Genomic DNA, 17,519 nt, shown 5'->3' with positions numbered 1-17,519 from the left:
TACACTAATATATGTACAAGTAAATCATTACACAGGTCTCAACTTGGTCTAATGCCACTCTTACAATTTCATACAAAACTCAGGCGTAGCATTTGTCACTGGAGAATTTGAAAAAAAGTATCAATGATTGAAGATCACGTTCTATTTAGATGCATACATATTATGCATAGAGTAAGTAGCAATATCTGTAGTATTTACTGTCAACTGTAGACATAGCGTATTATCAGATACATTATTAACCATCCTACTTTTTATCATCTTTTATCGATGAGTTGTGTAATTTCAATGTTTGGTACTAATAACGTTGCATAAAGTGTGTTCATGAATACGTATGTTAAGTTACATAGATTTTTTTTAGTTGTATGCATATGAATGTTAGGTACTAAATTATACCGGAAGTGCATAAACTCTGCCTATTTAAGAATAATGGAAAGCAGTTCTAATTTTATTCGTTTAATTAGAACCCACAGGTCCCCAACATTTTCTTGGGAAGTTGGGGAACTTTTTGCAACTTTTGTTATGGCCGGCCATATTATTGGCAATGTGAGTTTAGTGACAAAACGATAATGACAAAACAAGAGAAAACCGGCTTTTTGACGCGTGCCTACTACTCCCTTCAATTCATGTCGAATGTCAAGTTTGTGGCCGAGTTTCACTTTCAATTTCTCTCATGTATGCATATCCACTACGCCAACTAGCCAATATTATAAAATATTACTACAATAACAATATTGCTCATCTCATCATCATGCATCACCGTCATTATGCCATGAGTGCCAATCCCCCTCGTCCTGTAACTTGCCCCAGCAAAATTTCTCTTTACATATCATCTTTATCGTCGCACTTTTTTAACTTCCCCAAAAGTTAAATAATTATGCACTTTGCCCACTCGACGACCTTCCGCTTGCGTAAGAAAAGATTTCCAATCGACATCAGTATCAATTTGTGGTACGGTGAGATATAGTGCGGAGCTGGCCAAACTTGCAGGTGATAAATTCTAAATTAATGTATATTTTTTCTTTTGAAATTTTTTAACTTTTAATTATTTTCAACTAAATAAAAAAGAATGAGCTTGGGTCTAACATTTTTGGTGCTGGCGAGCGTGCCATGGAATGTTCTGTGTGGAATGGAGGTAGACCTTTATGTTCACAAGGATAAGTTTGGTAAGTTATATCGTACATATTCACGCACTTTGTTGTGTAAAATGTTTGAAATTTAAAAAGTGACAAATTTTATTAATTTCCAGGAAAAAGTTTAACTCTCGACATTGGTGATAAAGAATGCACCAATGTGCCGAGACTGTGGGCGAATTTGACCCAGTCCGTGAACACGCACGGAAGTTGTATGCAGTTTTATGACCGGAAGAACTGCAAGGGTCGTATTGGTGAGTATGAGCATTTGATTGCTACGCACTTACATTCACACATGATGTGCACACAATTCGTAAATAATTGACTTTTCATTGCAAATATAATAGCTGTGATTCAACCATTTCACACTGTTCATCAAATGGATCTCTCTCTGATAAATTTTCACAATACAATTGAGTCTGTCTCACCTTGCGGGGCTAAAGGTAAAAACCGTTCTTCAGAAGAATCTTAATAGCTAGGCTATTATTAAAATGGTGAAGAAATTGTGACTTGTATTTAGTTCCTTCTGGTCGATATGTTATCCAAAGTGCTGTGGATGCATCGGTATAATTTTATTTTAATACATCCAATTATGTCTCATTCATTCATCACATTCTCATTTTGCAGATGCTCACTGTGCAAAAAGGGGAAAATGACTTTGCCAGAGTTAACACTCTTCCTCCGCAATCCTTTATTCCAAAGGCACAACAATGGGAGATTAGCGAGGTAAAATTGTATTTTATTTTTATTAAGTATGTATTCTAGGAGAGATTAAAAGATTGCAAATCTGACGATTTATCCGAATCTGAGGGAGCGTTGTTTCATTCAATTTATAGAATTATAAAATTTCCTCCAATTTATCTGGTGGAATTTCCTTATATACATTATATAATTATTGTATGGGACTTCGGAGAGATTGATCATACTTAATTTGGAACAATTTCACAGAAACAACCCAACGAATATGATGTCATGCCTAGAATTCATGAGACAAATTATCCAGTAACTTACGATGGGGACTCGATGAAAAAAGGGAGTTTTGTTCGTAAAGTGTGGAAAATTGAAAGTGTTGGCAGAGGGAGATACATCATCAAATCCGAATGGACGCAAAAATGTCTTTACAAAACGTGAGAAAATCACATTTTTTGTTTAAATTACGTTGATGGTGGAACCTGTGTTTACGTAGGAGAATTCGTACGGTTGAGGAACATGATTGCAGAGCATGGAGTCCAAATCAGGCAAAAGAAATAATAAATAAAATTGAGTATTAAGCGGAATATTTTGGAAATAACGGATTATAATGTATTATAACAAGGAATGGGTACTTCGACCGTTAATTGCACCAACTCAACCCCCACCCACGCAAGACCCACAACTCGCGGACGGTGTCAACTTTCAAGTCCCATCCCGTGTCGTGGACAAGTACTTAAATGAACAGAAACGACTTCGAGAGAAGGAAAATAAAAATAAAAGTAACTATTTTTAGGTCATCATAATATTTAAAAAGAATTGTAAGTAATTCTAACGTATTCGAATTTCACAGATCGCGACAAAAATGATGACCATGTCGGAGCATTCCTAGAACCCTACAAAATCCGTCACAAGAAAAACAAGCCCAGCACTTCGCAACAAGAAGAGAGTTCTGAAGAGGAAACTCCAGTAAGGTATCGAAACGGCCTTCGTAACGGCCTTCGCCAAGCTGCCCCACCCGGTCCTGAAATTATGTATTCTCGACCATCCGGCCTATTTCCGTACGAACCTCGACCCCATGGAATTCTGGGTCAGAAAGTGATTACCTACATGGATGGAATTTCCCCAATTTACGAAGATGCCAAAGTGGAAGACCCCACATTTCCAAATTTTCTATTGCACGCTGCCTCCAATTCGGACGAAGAAGATAGTCCCACACGTTATGCAGTGACGCGACGACCATTCCAACCAGAACCGACTGGTCATCCAGACTATGTTCCTGACAAGAAAAAGTACGATGGACGAGACAAGGATAAGAACTATACTCCCCCAAAACTACCAACTGGCGAGGAAAGTGCAGAAGGTGAGGTCCAATCTGAGGAGAAGCAATCCAGCGAAAAGAAAAGTAGTGAAGAGGAGGAAGAAGAAGACGAGGACCAACGTGCGAAACCAGGACATTTTGGATATTCCAATTCTTCTCCCACTCAAATAAGTGCTACTACGCCCACTCCGAATGCATCGTCATCGACCACACCCTCCTCTGATGGAGATGGAGGTGAAAAGTCGGACGAGAGTGGAGAAGACGAGGAGGAAGAGGATGAAACCAGTCAGGAAGATCAAAAGAAACCGGCGGAGGAAGATATTGATCTGGGAGATGATGACCCAGCTCGTGACGTAGCAGGCTTTATGAAGCTATTGTTCCAAGGAATTAACAATAGAATTTCAAAGCCTGACAAGAAAACAACGGACGTACTGCAAGACCTGCTTATTAAATGAAAACGTATTTATTTCTTTAATGTTGGACATGAAATAATTTATTTGACTTGTTTTTGTTACGTAAATGTGTATTGAGATATATAAACTGAAATTAAATTTAGTATTGTTTAAATGATATTTTCTCTCAATTATTTTCAACTGCATACCCATCTACATACGTATCGACCTCTTTATTCAGTAAATTTTGAGTATTTATCCATTGAAAGTTTTTGTAACTTTCATATCATCAAAAAAATTGTCATAAAAAATAATTCCGGCGATTAAATTGTAAGGTTATGTTACATACATACAAACAAATGTTAGATTGCTAAACGATATTGTTTTAATTTTGAAGTTGCGTAATATCCTATTACACATATTTGTAGTGCGACGTGATATAATGCAGGTGACAATGCCATTGTTCTCTTCATTTAAAAGCTACGTTTCAGAATATTGTCCGCCAGAACACTTGAAATATTATCGCCAATCTGATACTCGGTCGATTCTGGTCTGGTCAGGCGTCGTCATGTTCTCCCGATTCACTGCATTGGTCCTGCTTGCCAGTTTCCTGGTCTTGTTCACTGCCATTTCCACTTTTCCATTTGGTAAGCAACTAGACTTTCAACTCTTTCATTCTGGTAAATGTATGTTCTAACTTAAATTTAATTATAACTTAAGAACCTGAAGAAATGGATGCAGAAATTGGAGAAAATTTGTGGTCTGAGCACCCTCTTGTCCGACAAAGACGCCATTACGGATACTACGGACCTTACTATATGCAAGGTTGTTGCGGTCGAATATGCAGACGATGCTAAATGCAGTCTCGCTGAAACTTTAGATATAAATATATCCAATTATTCTCAGCTTTATATTTTTTTGCAATAAATGTCTCGTAACTTGACTCCCTTTAATTCGATATATTTTACAGCGATTCGAATACCCTTTAATTCCTAAGCTTGTATTATAATATCCATTGCAGTTCACTCAAATCCTATCAAATAAGCTTTATAAATCATACATAACATCTCTGGAAGTGCACAAGATAATTATGTACGACCGTAAAAATAAAACGACCATAAAAGAACCAGGGTCCTCCAATTTTGAAAAATGCGACAAACAGAATGCAATTACATACGAAACGTTGAGTTGAACATCATACATAAACTCGCAATGTGCACAAGCATAATTTTGCATGAGACAAATGTGCTATTTGCACGCATCCCCCTTTAGTTCCGGCTCTTGCTCAGCATAAACATAATAATTACCACGAAGTATGTCGCTGCCTAAACTCTTTCAGTTTCATGTCATGACAAATTACCACTTAAAGAACTCTTAAGCTCAAGTCTGTAATGATGAACACAACACAGATTACAAAATCAGTCTGTTGAGTTGCTATATATTTCTGAAGATTTATTGTGAAGTTAAAAAAGCATGACAAAGATAGGACCACTCGTTCACGGATAAAATCCCAGACTTATGCACAAGATATGTACATATACACACGGGATTCTAGCAAAGACTAATCGGCATCTGCATGCTTGCTTACATGGCCGCATTTTTTATCATATTTTATTTTGTTCCGTCTCTTCTGTTCTATCTTGCTACAGTACAAGCACATTTATTTAACACCCAGAAAGGGCAGAAATGATGGAGTGGATGTGGATTAGCAAGGGGTGAATTCAAGAGAAAATAAGCAACTTGTTGATGCTGAACGTTACGTATTCCATCATCACGTTAAGGAATGGAACGACCGGTGTTGGATTGGATGAATAGAGATTTAGTTTTTAGTTTATCCATGCCCTCAAGCATCTTTCTCATCATAACTCCAGCAAGTCATTGCAAGTCACTACTGATATGCTACGTATGTAACTTATACACAAGCAGAATGAAGCAATGTTGATCTCAGCTCTGTCAGTAGAGTAGACAAATTTCTCTAAATAACCAAAGCAATGCAATGATAAAAGTGCAGAATATAAAAAGCAGAGTATGATGGACTGGCAGATAGTTTAGTGAACTGTTGTGTTGTCTAAATAATACAAAATTGCTCAAGTGGAACTTTTGGCATTGTGTTGGATTTGGATCTCATCCGGTTCGGTGGTAATGTTGGAAGAAGGTTGCCCCTAATTCACAAATTTACAACACATCAGATTTTATTAGCATTCAAGTTCAAGTTTACATCAGGAAGTAGTGATTTTTAGTAGGGTGAAATCTATAAAATGAGTCTGAATAATACATAGTTTTTAGCAAATTGATGTTGAATGTTTTTTAAATTTTATAAACAAACAATTTAAAACGGGCCTGCATTACATTGAGGAGAAATGTCTCTAAGCGGAACAAAGTGTACCAGATTGGTCCTGATTTTCTGCAATGTTATCTTCTCATGGGTAAGAAAGCATTAGTTCACTTTAATCAATCTCGTGTTGCATTTATGCACAATTTTTCATGTCATGATTTCAGATCTCTGGAGGTCTCCTGGTGCTATTTGGTGGAGGTGAGATATTAAATTAATAAATTATAGAAATTTTAATTAAAGTTTGAAATAGTGTGAGATATACATCAACCAAGCTGTATTTTATTTTTCAGCCTCTCTCTATGACCCCAGTTATATTCAAACATTTACATTGTTATCGTTGGACAATGTTCCGCAGTACATGTTCATCTTATTCGCCTTATCCATAATTGCACTTGGTGGGTTTATCATCACTCTTGGGCTGTTTGGTTGTTTTGGGACTTTGTGTGATAATAATTGCATAATCAAGACGGTAATTAGCACGATATTATTATCACGCTAAAAATTTGCGTCCATATCTGCCCATTCTTATGTCTAATACTTATTGTTGTGGCTTTTATTGCAGTACGTGTATCTCTTGATATTCGTGTTTGTAGCCGAGATTGGTCTGGCTGCAGGCTCACTTTACATTTACTTCATATTCCCGTCCGTAGCTACCGAGTTGAAAGGATCCTTGGTTGAGAAACTGAAAACTGATTTCGGGTAAATAGATACATATGCATGCATTACTTCATTTTCACCATGATTAAATCTTACTGACCCATACCTTCACTACAGATACCCATACGAGCTCGCATTTAATACCGCCGTAGACTTCACTCAAGCAACAGTAAGGAACAGAAAATGATAACGCATGCATATGCCAAGTTTCGCAAAACTAAGACTGGGCCATGAAAGTGCAAAGTATCATACTTTAAGAGTTGTAGAGAGATTTCACGCACATTTTTTAGGCCTTTTAAGATGGCCTTATAGATTTACCACGATGTCTGTCTGTCCGTCCGTCTGTGCGTCCGTCTGTGCGCACGATAACTCTCTTTAAACACAAGCTATCGACTTGAAATTTTGCACACTTCACCTTCGGGTCAAAAGTAAGGATGAGTTCGGATGGGCATGATCGGCCAAGTAGTTGGCCAGTGGGGGTCTTTTCCACCCAAATGTGTTGCCGTTAACTACCAAGATGATATTAATGCCATCTTAAAAGGCCCCGCAAAGTTGCTTGGAGTAGGTTTATTAAAGTGTTATCAACACGTGGTTGCCAAAACGAGAATTTATTTTATGAATTTTTGAGTCTGTTTATAGGTTTGGTTTTTATGTTGCAGCTACATTGTTGTGGATTTAATAACTATACGGACTATGACCAGAGTAGCTGGCGAAGTATGGCATTAAACAACGGCCTTCAAGTACCGTACACGTGCTGCTCCACGACACCAATCTCCCTGTCTCGATGGAGCATGGCCACTAACCACACCCATCCGTACGACGGAGACGATGATGACCACAACTTGTTCCGAGAAGCGTCGTCCACGGAATCATTCTATATTTCGTCTTCCACGGAATCTTCCTCCTGGGTGAAACGTTGCCAGTCTGTGAATCCCATGGAGTCGGATGATTACCTTTACGTCAATGTAAGCACAATATATTTACATGCACACATTTTTGAACAATCCATTGAGTCGATAATTCATATTTGATTTTGAATGACAATTTTCAGGGATGTTGGGACCAAGTTGAACAGTTGTACACAAGACATGCTCTTTTCACAGCAATATTATTTGCGTCTCTTGCCCTTCTTCAGATAGTTGGAGTACTTTTTCCAATCTGTTGGCTCCGACGAGCAGAAAAATCTCAGCAACAAGTTCGCATTCGTACATCGAGACAAGCACAACCCCTTTTATAAATTTAACCCGGTTTGATCTGCAGTAAAATTCTGATTTGTTTAATAAATATTTATATATTCCTTTGTTTTGTTTTTAAATACAAAGTAACGTCAGCAAGCAGGGTGTAAAAATTATAAACGAGGTAGAATTCAAGATTGTTGATTTTAAGTGTAATTTCCACTAGTAATTTATTCTTTTATACAGGAAAATAATGAGAAAATGCAACATAAATAGGTAACGAATGTGCAAGGAAATTTTGTTTTAACGATAAAAACACATTTTGGAACAGTAGTTTTATAAGAATAAAATATGTTGGTTGTAACTTAATGACTAATACATGCATATGCATACAACACACATTTTAAAGTCAAGTGTTGAGATTTTGAGGCTCATTTTATCTCATGATCACTATTGATCACTGACTAATTAGTCATTCATAATTTATCATAAAAATTTACTCAGCACTTCTAAAAATGATTGATGTAATAAAAATACTTCATGATAAATACGTCACGCACGTGTTTCAATATGTCTCTCTCACTTGATGCGTTGTTTTGTTCACATCAAAATGATTCAACTCCCATGAACTAGCAAGTATGTATGTATGTAATCATCATCATGAACTTCAGATCATGAACGGTGTATGTATGCATAGGAGGTTGTGCAATCATTGTCCGTTCAGTTATGTGCAACTTGACTTTTACGTACCTAAATATATATTGATAACCAAATTGCATATAATAAAAAATACAGGAACTTGTGTCTCGACATTACAGATGTGTACATGGCAAGCTTAGTGCAAGTAACTTCCATCCCTTAAATTTATCCTAACGGACATAGAGCTGTTGATAATATAAGTTTAAGTTAAACATACTTCACCACGCCACCACACCCTAAATAGGCAGGTGGATTATTTTCAGATAACGTACGCAGTTTCAAAAGTTTTTAGACAGTCGAACGAATATCAGAAGTTAAAGTACGTAAATTCTACCATGGCGAAGAAATTTTTAGACGAAAATTTTCCTGACGAAATAGACCAGTGTCGACAATATTTTGTTGATACTACGACGGACGACTCTGTGGAAGGAGTAACTGGAAATGCACACATTATTTATTTCAAGCCTTTTCTAAACTACGACTTAATCATCAGAGATGTACGTAAAAATTTGCAAAGTTTTTTTTAAACACTTAAGTCTATTCACCAAAAAAATCGCAAATTTTGAATGTCTGAAACTAAAATATTTTCAAATAAATAGATACCTACCATGAATAATGGGACATTTCAAATACGCATGAAACCAGTAGAGTGGGCACGAGCTTTTATACAATTTGACCTAATTTCGACAACTAAACAGCTTATGAAAGTTATGGTAAATCAGGACTGTTTCAAAGTAATTAACCTCGATTTCATTGCAAGAAGTAACACTGCTCAAATTATTATGTGTAAGCTAAGCAAAATTAATCAAACCGAGTAATATAATTGCCAGTGTGTAAGTATGTATGATGATTTAATTACGAATGAATTGTTCTCCACACAGATGCAGCAGTCTGGCAAATGTCAAAATTTCATGAAAATAGTCACATTGATCCTTGGTCCTTTCCATTGACATTTGCCGAAATTATGCAACTGCCTCGACCAACTGAGCAAGAATCTGAAATAATGATGGATGCTCTTCGACAAACTCATCCAATATTTGATCCCGAACCACCACCCGAACTAGAACAAGCACTACAAACAATTATCAGCCAAATGCCGGTTAATGTTTTCTGGGATGTCCCAGCAAATGATACATTAATGCAATATCAATATATAACTGGAGCAATAAAGGAACAAGAGAAGTATGATCAGATGTTTCAAAAATGTGTGGCGTATTATGAGTCAATTGGTGAAACTTACAAGGATATAAACACAGCTCAAATTGCTGGTACGTTAGTTAACAATATTCTAATTAAATATCGTGCACATTAGCTTGACAAAATTTAGAGTGTCGTATTTAACTCCTCCCTATGTAGCTGCCCTAACGAGAGCTACGATTCCGAACAATACAGATCAAATAGTGGTAAGTAGAAAATGGAACATTTGCATTTCTTACTTAATGCTTAATGTTTGCATACTTCTTGCATTCAGGACATTTTTCAAATTAGTAAACAACGAATGGAGGATGCTTCCAAGTTACGGACTATTGAAAAGATAGCGGCAAAAATTGCAAGTCACTCCATACGACTTGATTTAAAAAATGCTGGAAAATTCGACAACATCAATGATTTATGTCCAGTCAAGCTGTTGGCCATTTACAGTGGGTGTTACTTTGTGTTAAATATTTGTCAACGTATATGCAATTGAAATGTAAGAAATGTTTCGTTAACAGGAGGAGCAAAGTTTCTCCGTAACAAAGATTTCATGCAAGACGGGGTCCCCGTCCAGTTCGACTCTGCAATTAGAGACCACAATCTTTATCCCTCGGTCTATGAGTGTCTTGCAATAAATGGCGAATTAGAATTGACTGCGGAAGCAATTCTAGCTCGTCTTGCTCGTATCAAATCAAGGGAAATGGCCAATAGTAATTCAAATGTGGTAATTCCAACTCAATGTGACCAAATTCCAATACTGCAGTCATATAATGGACTTGACACAAGCGTACCGATGGGTGGGCCACCAATCATTGGTCAAACTTTTAACAATGTAAATAATGCTTACGACAACAATTATCCAATGGAAGAACTTGGGGCTCAACTCACCTACCCAGCGGAAAATCCAAGTCATGCAGTACTTTCGACGGGACTACCAAATAAGGCATCTGTACCAAATAGTGGACAAACTAATAAGCTAGACTCTGACGACATCAGTATTTTGGAAATTGATTCAAACTATTTTAAGAGCTTAAGTCTGAATGGTGGAATAGAACCAATTTTGAATGATCCAAATTTTTCTGGATTGGTTACTGTGATTGTAAGCGAATAATTTGTTAAATATATGTATACCAAATTAACTTACATAAGCGTCATAAATTTGAACCCACAGACTTCTAAGAGTGAAAATGACAGTGACGACGAAATTCAATCTCACGCATTTTCATCTACGACTTGGATGGCTGCAGTGCAATTTTACAAGGAACACGGTGCTGTCGCGGTAGGCAAAGATCTTTTGATTCGTAACCTATTTACAGACAACGAGCTCAAAGAGTTTACGCCGAGCGGGAAAAAGGCGAAAGATCAACTTGACATTAACAGACAAAGACAGCTTTTAGGTATGTACTAGTCTCTTAAGCCCGCAGTGCGGGCTCTAAGCAAAACGATTTTATTATTTTATTACGAAAAACGTTCACTCACGACCCTATGGGCGTGACCACGAAAAACGTTGTCACGACTCTAATTGGGTGTGTCCACGAAAAACGTTGTCACGACTGTAATTGAGTGTGACCACGAAAAACGTTTAGTCACGACTCTAAAGGGGGTGCCCACGAAAAACGTTCAGTCACGACTCTAAAGGGGGTGCCCACGAAAAACGTTCAGTCACGACTCTAAATGGGGGTGGCCACGAAAAACGTTCAGTCACGACTCTAAAGGGGGTGGCCACGAAAAACGTTGTCACGACTCTAAAGGGGGTGGCCACGAAAAACGTTCTTCACGACTCTAAAGGGGGTGGCCACGAAAAACGTTCAGTCACGATTCTAAAGGGGGTGTCCACGAAAAATGTTAGGTCACGACTCTAAAGGGGGTGGCCACGAAAAACGTTCTTCACGACTCTAAAGGGGGTGGCCACGAAAAACGTTCTTCACGACTCTAAAGGGGGTGGCCACGAAAAACGTTCAGTCACGACTCTAAAGGGGGTGGCCACGAAAAACGTTCAGTCACGACTCTAAAGGGGGTGGCCACGAAAAACGTTCAGTCACGACTCTAAAGGGGGTGGCCACGAAAAACGTTCAGTCACGACTCTAAAGGGGGTGGCCACGAAAAACGTTCAGTCACGACTCTAAAGGGGGTGGCCACGAAAAACGTTCAGTCACGACTCTAAAGGGGGTGGCCACGAAAAACGTTCAGTCACGACTCTAAAGGGGGTGGCCACGAAAAACGTTCAGTCACGACTCTAAAGGGGGTGGCCACGAAAAACGTTAAGTCACGACTCTATCGGTGTGACCACGAAATTCGTTTAGTTACGACTCTAAAGGGGGTAACCACGAAAAACGTCCGGTCACGACTCTATGGGTTGACCACGAAAAACGTCCGGTCACGACTCTATGGGTTGACCACGAAAAACATTAGGTCACGACTCTAAAGGGGGTGGCCACGAAAAACGTTCAGTCACGACTCTAAAGGGGGATGACCTCGAAAAACGTTAGGTCACGACTCTAAAGGGGGATGACCTCGAAAAACGTTAGGTCACGACTCTAAAGGGGGTGACCACGAAAAACGTTAGGTCACGACTCTAAAAGGGGTGACCACGAAAAACGTTAGGTCACAACTCTAAAGGGGGTGACCATGAAAAACGTTCAGTTGCGATTCTAAAGGGGGTGTCCACGAAAAATGTTAGGTCACGACTCTAAAGGGGGTGACCTCGAAAAACGTTAGGTCACGACTCTAAAGGGGGTTACCACGAAAAACGTTAGGTCACAACTCTGAAGTATGGCATTGTTCTAACGTTTTAAGTACGTTTAGGCACTTAAACCAAAAGCCCGCCCTCTAGCGCTGAAAAACAGCCAACATCCGATAGGTGGCGCTGGTAGGTAATTAAAATTAGTAAGGCACAGGTCAAGTGTCAACTTTACCGTGGGGCACAGAGGTCACAGGTCAAGTATAGTGGATGTGCCCAGGTCACAGGTCAAGTATAGTGGATGTGCCCAGGTCACAGGTGAAATGTCAAATCTAGTGGGTGTGCCCAGGTCACAGGTGAAATGTCAAATCTAGTGGGTGTGCCCAGGTCACAGGTGAAATGTCAAATCTAGTGGGTGTGCCCAGGTCACAGGTGAAATGTCAAATCTAGTGGGTGTGCCCAGGTCACAGGTCATGTGTAGCGGGTGTGCCGAGGTCACAGGTCAAGTGTAGTGGGTGTGCCCAGGTCACAGGTCAAGTGTAGCGGGTGTGCCGAGGTCACAGGTCAAGTGTAGCGGGTGTGCCGAGGTCACAGGTCAAGTGTAGTGGGTGTGCCCAGGTCACAGGTCAAGTGTAGCGGGTGTGCCGAGGTCACAGGTCAAGTGTAGCGGGTGTGCCGAGGTCACAGGTCAAGTGTAGTGGGTGTGCCCAGGTCACAGGTCAAGTGTAGCGGGTGTGCCGAGGTCCCAGGTCAAGTATGATGGGTGTGCCCAAGCCACAGCCACAGGTCAAGTGTCAACTTTATGGGTTGTACACAGGTCGCAGGTCAAATGTCAAGTCCAGGGGTGTGTGCCAAGGTCACAGGTCAAATGTCAACTCTAGTGGGTGTGCCAAGGTCACAGGTCAAATGTCAAATCTAGTGGGTGTGCCAAGGTCACAGGTCAAATGTCAAATCTAGTGGGTGTGCCAAGGTCACAGGTCAAATGTCAAGTCTGGTGGGTGTCCCCAGGTCACAGGTCGAATGTCAAGTTTAGGGGGTGTGCCCGTTCATTTGATCAAGTCTCGGCAGATCTAAAGGGTGTGTTTCGTTGTTCTCGTGTTCGTCAACGTTTTGACACTTTAGCGAAAAACGCCCTCTAGAAACGAAAAATGTAACATAGTGCCCCACCTGCCGCTAGGTGACATTAGCTTGGACAATGTGAGACACGTGTGTAACCAAGCGCCAAGTTCAACTGGTAACACACACCACTGCAAAATTCTTGGTTCTGATTGTGCATTTCTCACCGAGTATTTTATTGATTTAAAAAATTATTACTTGTGCCTTCTTTCCTTAGCCGGTCTTCGTTACCTGATTGAAAAAGTCCCATTAAGCCCTACGGCGGAAAAAGGTGAAAAATGGTCAGTGGCTCTGAAAAAGACTTTGATCCAAAAGGTAATCAATAATCCAAAAGGATCATTTTTAATCCAAAACTAATTTAAACCATAATTTTCAAAAGGTCATTTTTGAAGGAAGCAGCCAAATTCGCAACCCCAAAAAACCGCCTATCAAATCTATTAGTACAGCTAAAAATTCCATTTGTAAAAGGCGTCTTTAAAATCCTTCAGTTAACCTTCCAACACCTGTTAATTTGTCATTAATATTTAAGCGTAATTAACTAGAATAGTAACTAGTTACGGCGATTATTTAAAGAAAGGAAAGACGAAAATTATCACAAGACATTTATTACACAACAAGAAATACACACATGAATTAATATTTAAACAATGCAGAATTGTCCTTAACAATAATCAACAAAACAACATTTAATTAATAGCTTTGCATGCCCACACTAATAAATAAGTAGCACCAACCAATGTTATCCTTTATACACATATGCACTTATTTTGTATTCCATACTACCACATTTTATACACCATGATAAATAACCTATTCGCTACTAATTTTTACTACCAGATTCTTATGTCAAATAAATAAAACATCCAACTACTCATTCCATCACCCTCTAATACACAGATACTACATTTAATTCAGACTACGCACGCATCCTTAATTACATACATATGCATATTATATTAGTGACACATTTTTCTACGGTTTTTGTTATGCATTAACGTAGCAATTATTCAATTTCACAAAACATTCTGCTTCTACAAAAATGAAATAATAAATTACATCGATAGTTTATAGTACAGTCAAATACACGTTGGTGGGAATATTTGATATTGTTTTCAACGTTTTGAACAATGGCGTGTATCAAGTATGAAGGTAATTCGGTTAATTATCAATCCACCAACTGAACACAATAACACCGACCCGAACCCGAACACCTTAGTTTTATGAGATATTTAAATTAATGACAAGTTAAAATTAACTAACATTTAAAAATCCTGGCCAATTTCGCCAAAGGAATGATACTTGAATACACTCTCTTATAGCGCTTATGTACACAGATAGTGCTAGATTTATACTACAAATCGTCTGGTTAAACACCCTAGTCACCCTATAGTATAACTTGATTTAGCCCGAGCCATCCATTTTTTCTGCCTCCTTATCATCTTTCTTAACAGTGTGAGTTTATGTCTGGCAACCTTCTTGTCCTTAGATTTTATGTGCCTTTGAACCTTCCCAACTTTCAGGTGACAATGTGTACAAGTCGGTGCGGTCAAACCAACCACACTTTATGACTGACCCATCACTGGAACTCGATCATCTATCTATACCTGTTGTTGTACTTGATTTCTCTGTAGCGTACACATAATGTGTACAACATTTCAAGCTTTAGGAGAATCGTCGCAATAAAGACATGGATATGACGGTTTCATAGGTCCTGGCTCGGACTAAATATCAACAAGAATGGGAATAATAATAAATTATACCAGCCTCAACGATTCTTCAGATTATGTCTGTACAAGTCAACAACAGATAAAGCTAATTAGCGTGTTGCTCGGAGCATATGCGTTTTGCTTCAATATCTCCACCAAGGTTATCATTATCGCTTCCCCGGTCATTATTTGAAGTTTGCAGGATTTCTGAACTAAACTTTTTAAGCCGACGCTTCTGTGGCCTACCTCTTTGCCGTGGTTCAATTTCACTTTGTGACCTTGGCATGAATCGATTTTTACTACTCGGCAGATTGAGAATTCGACTTCTAAAATGGTCGACACTATTGTGGTTGTGCGAGTTGGCAAAGTTGAGAAGATTAAAATCCGATAAAAGTCCTCCTATTCCAAAAGTGGCATCTTCACTTTCTGAAGAAGATTCCGTGTTACGACGTCGATTAAGCCGTCTCCTTGTATCCCGAAGTTTATATCCTTCTTCTTGTTGAGTTTTAATTTGAGATGAAGAACTTTGCGAAGGATCTGATGCAGTGCTGGCAGTAGATGTAGCCGAAAATTTTCCTGTGCATAACCTATAAATGTGTCGAATTTAAGCAGTTTAATGATTGGTGTGTGGTTTAATATTAGTTGTACACAAAAGTATGACGCGAACTAACCTCTCACAAGTTCGGCATTCGCAAACAGAATTCCCATCACCAAAAAAGTCTCTACTGTAATAACAAGTAATCTCTTCGCCTTGTTCGATATCACGTAAGACTTGGATGACAGCTATTGAACAAGTTATTTAAAAAATTAACAATTGGTTAGCTCGACATCAACTCATTGTTTATTACCTGTTGAACGTCCGGTGGAAACATACTTTTAGATGAAATAAAACATTTAATGATTAATTAATCATATATTTTGTAACATAATAATTGGAATTTCCATAAAATAAATATTACTTACTCGACAGTTCGGCTGGCAATCATGATTTACATATGCTGCAGGTCCGAGCCAAAGCTGAGAGCATTTCTTACGGCAGGAATACATGACAGAAAAGTCATTCAAACCCGTCCTCAAATATTGACCTTCTTCTTCTCTATTTAGTTCCGCAATGCAACCAACCAGCGATTTCATCTCTTCGCCTTTGCTCCTATTAAAAATATGATTTGACAACAGCTTAAATAATGGGAATATGTCTATGATATTTGCATCATCATTTGCTTACCATTTCCGTGTTGCACAAATCTTTGCTCCAACAAATCTTTCTGCTGAATACCGATAGCACGGGACAAGTTGAAATCCGGCATCGGGATGAAATATTCGAAGATATCGAATAATCTGACAGCATTAATAGTAATATCATTGTAGATACCCTTTATAACCAACAATACTATAAATAAAGAAGGCTTACATGTTGATATCCTGAGGGAGTGAGTCCCTTAATTTTGCAGGATTCGAAGAGATCTGCTAACTCACTAGAGATCTTAGAGTAGTCGTTATGCTCCAGGAAGTTTTGTAACATTTTCTTTACTTGATACGTTCTTCCAGGAGCAGAGAATGGGGACCGGTAGCTTTTTTAAATAGAAATACGGGAGTAAAAAAAGTACCATAAACGCAATAACGGTTAAACAAATTGTAAGGATCCATAGGTCAGACTCACCAAATTTTCATTTTATGAGTAGTAAATCCCAACAGGGAATCGACCACGAGCGCAGTGGCGAGATCATCATTGTCCATGAGTTCCTTGGCCCCCAGCGGCGCTAGTGCTCCCAGTGCCAGAGCACCGTCCGAAGGGTTTGTATTGGTCAAACGTGTGACGATGTCGATCAGAGCGAGTTGGGTGGGTTGTGGGGGCAACGTGTCCTTCCCCTTGCCTCCACCAGCCTATACAAATTTAATGATTCCGAGCAATTAGGCAACCAATAGGCAGTGTTAGGTGAAAAATAGTCTGAAATAACTCACCTCTCGCTTCGGACCAGGTCCACGGGTCATTTTGATACTTTTAATTAATTACAGGTTATATTTGACACAAAGTTGAATATCAAGCAGTATCCATTCCAAGTTTCCACCTGATCAAAAGAAGAAAATGATTATTGTCATGTTCGTTAATTATAATGACGTAATGATTAAAGTATTTGTCAAAGCCCAGAAAAAAAGTATAAAAAATCAAATTATTTTTTAACTACGCTTAAATAGCACATTCATAAATTTTAAGAATTAGCCACACTTACCCAAACGTAATGGTTCAAGTTATTTTAAAGCCTAGTTATTTTGTAACGGCGAATAAAGTACAAAGTGTTCGCGTAGTAAGGTTTTGACAGCAGCAGTACTTGCCACGGCATTAATTTGCAGTTGAGAGAGTTCAACTCTGCCGCAAACACGCCCAGCCAGAATTTAGAGTATCCTCGCCGAATGCGTAGTTAA

General features: G+C 38.8%; 5 protein-coding genes and 1 long non-coding RNA gene across 6 annotated transcripts; 4 read left to right on the top strand and 2 right to left on the bottom strand.

Moving 5' to 3' along the window:
- The first annotated feature begins 834 nt into the window (after positions 1-834).
- Positions 835-3,711, top strand: LOC110842816. The gene is made up of 10 exons (XM_022088643.2): positions 835-987; positions 1,066-1,163; positions 1,247-1,384; positions 1,478-1,573; positions 1,651-1,694; positions 1,758-1,856; positions 2,079-2,257; positions 2,317-2,368; positions 2,446-2,602; positions 2,674-3,711. The coding sequence occupies exons 2-10, from the start codon at positions 1,067-1,069 to the stop codon at positions 3,594-3,596; spliced, it is 1,785 nt and encodes a 594-aa protein (XP_021944335.1). The 5' UTR covers positions 835-987; position 1,066; the 3' UTR covers positions 3,597-3,711.
- Positions 3,712-3,859: 148 nt separating this feature from the next.
- Positions 3,860-4,476, top strand: LOC118434549. The gene is made up of 2 exons (XM_035848328.1): positions 3,860-4,180; positions 4,254-4,476. Exons 1-2 carry the CDS (start codon positions 3,976-3,978, stop codon positions 4,388-4,390), a joined length of 342 nt encoding a protein of 113 aa, XP_035704221.1. The 5' UTR covers positions 3,860-3,975; the 3' UTR covers positions 4,391-4,476.
- Positions 4,477-5,452: 976 nt separating this feature from the next.
- Positions 5,453-8,064, top strand: LOC110843888 (tetraspanin-3). Its single transcript, XM_022089946.2, has 7 exons — positions 5,453-5,959; positions 6,033-6,066; positions 6,159-6,337; positions 6,431-6,567; positions 6,643-6,694; positions 7,185-7,490; positions 7,577-8,064. Exons 1-7 carry the CDS (start codon positions 5,894-5,896, stop codon positions 7,760-7,762), a joined length of 960 nt encoding a protein of 319 aa, XP_021945638.1. The 5' UTR covers positions 5,453-5,893; the 3' UTR covers positions 7,763-8,064.
- On the bottom strand, positions 7,901-9,119 carry LOC118434550. Its single transcript, XR_004834103.1, has 2 exons — positions 9,007-9,119; positions 7,901-8,834 (listed from the first exon to the last, which is right to left on the bottom strand). It is a non-coding gene; the product is annotated as an uncharacterized LOC118434550 (long non-coding RNA).
- On the top strand, positions 8,703-14,126 carry LOC110843121. The gene is made up of 9 exons (XM_022089051.2): positions 8,703-8,896; positions 8,999-9,185; positions 9,281-9,667; positions 9,756-9,802; positions 9,871-10,039; positions 10,112-10,692; positions 10,765-10,990; positions 13,607-13,704; positions 13,769-14,126. Exons 1-9 carry the CDS (start codon positions 8,735-8,737, stop codon positions 13,865-13,867), a joined length of 1,956 nt encoding a protein of 651 aa, XP_021944743.1. The 5' UTR covers positions 8,703-8,734; the 3' UTR covers positions 13,868-14,126.
- LOC110843123 (histone-lysine N-methyltransferase Suv4-20) lies at positions 13,979-17,486 on the bottom strand. The gene is made up of 9 exons (XM_022089052.2): positions 17,327-17,486; positions 17,058-17,164; positions 16,756-16,979; positions 16,507-16,666; positions 16,321-16,433; positions 16,059-16,245; positions 15,944-15,968; positions 15,767-15,878; positions 13,979-15,682 (listed from the first exon to the last, which is right to left on the bottom strand). The coding sequence occupies exons 2-9, from the start codon at positions 17,085-17,087 to the stop codon at positions 15,202-15,204; spliced, it is 1,332 nt and encodes a 443-aa protein (XP_021944744.1). The 5' UTR covers positions 17,088-17,164; positions 17,327-17,486; the 3' UTR covers positions 13,979-15,201.
- Positions 17,487-17,519: the final 33 nt, after the last annotated feature.

The sequence above is a fragment of the Folsomia candida genome, unplaced genomic scaffold, assembly GCF_002217175.1.
Source record: "Folsomia candida strain VU population unplaced genomic scaffold, ASM221717v1 Fcan01_Sc002, whole genome shotgun sequence".
NCBI lineage: Eukaryota > Metazoa > Arthropoda > Collembola > Entomobryomorpha > Isotomidae > Folsomia > Folsomia candida.
This window is presented reverse-complemented; position numbering and strand designations above follow the sequence as displayed.

Coding starts and splice junctions, on each gene's coding strand:
- LOC118434549 (XM_035848328.1), top strand. CDS start 3,976: ATGCAGGTGACAATGCCATTGTTCTCTTCATTTAAAAGCTACGTTTCA. Junction 4,181..4,253: donor CATTTCCACTTTTCCATTTG/GTAAGCAACTAG, acceptor TTATAACTTAAG/AACCTGAAGAAATGGATGCA.
- LOC110843888 (XM_022089946.2), top strand. CDS start 5,894: ATGTCTCTAAGCGGAACAAAGTGTACCAGATTGGTCCTGATTTTCTGC. Junction 6,067..6,158: donor CCTGGTGCTATTTGGTGGAG/GTGAGATATTAA, acceptor TTTATTTTTCAG/CCTCTCTCTATGACCCCAGT. Junction 6,338..6,430: donor ATAATTGCATAATCAAGACG/GTAATTAGCACG, acceptor CTTTTATTGCAG/TACGTGTATCTCTTGATATT.
- LOC110842816 (XM_022088643.2), top strand. CDS start 1,067: ATGAGCTTGGGTCTAACATTTTTGGTGCTGGCGAGCGTGCCATGGAAT. Junction 1,574..1,650: donor CTCACCTTGCGGGGCTAAAG/GTAAAAACCGTT, acceptor ACTTGTATTTAG/TTCCTTCTGGTCGATATGTT. Junction 2,258..2,316: donor CAAAAATGTCTTTACAAAAC/GTGAGAAAATCA, acceptor GTGTTTACGTAG/GAGAATTCGTACGGTTGAGG.
- LOC110843121 (XM_022089051.2), top strand. CDS start 8,735: ATGGCGAAGAAATTTTTAGACGAAAATTTTCCTGACGAAATAGACCAG. Junction 9,668..9,755: donor AAACACAGCTCAAATTGCTG/GTACGTTAGTTA, acceptor CTCCCTATGTAG/CTGCCCTAACGAGAGCTACG. Junction 9,803..9,870: donor ACAATACAGATCAAATAGTG/GTAAGTAGAAAA, acceptor TCTTGCATTCAG/GACATTTTTCAAATTAGTAA.
- LOC110843123 (XM_022089052.2), bottom strand. CDS start 17,087: ATGACCCGTGGACCTGGTCCGAAGCGAGAG. Junction 16,667..16,755: donor ACTCATAAAATGAAAATTTG/GTGAGTCTGACC, acceptor TATTTAAAAAAG/CTACCGGTCCCCATTCTCTG. Junction 16,434..16,506: donor CTCCCTCAGGATATCAACAT/GTAAGCCTTCTT, acceptor TAATGCTGTCAG/ATTATTCGATATCTTCGAAT.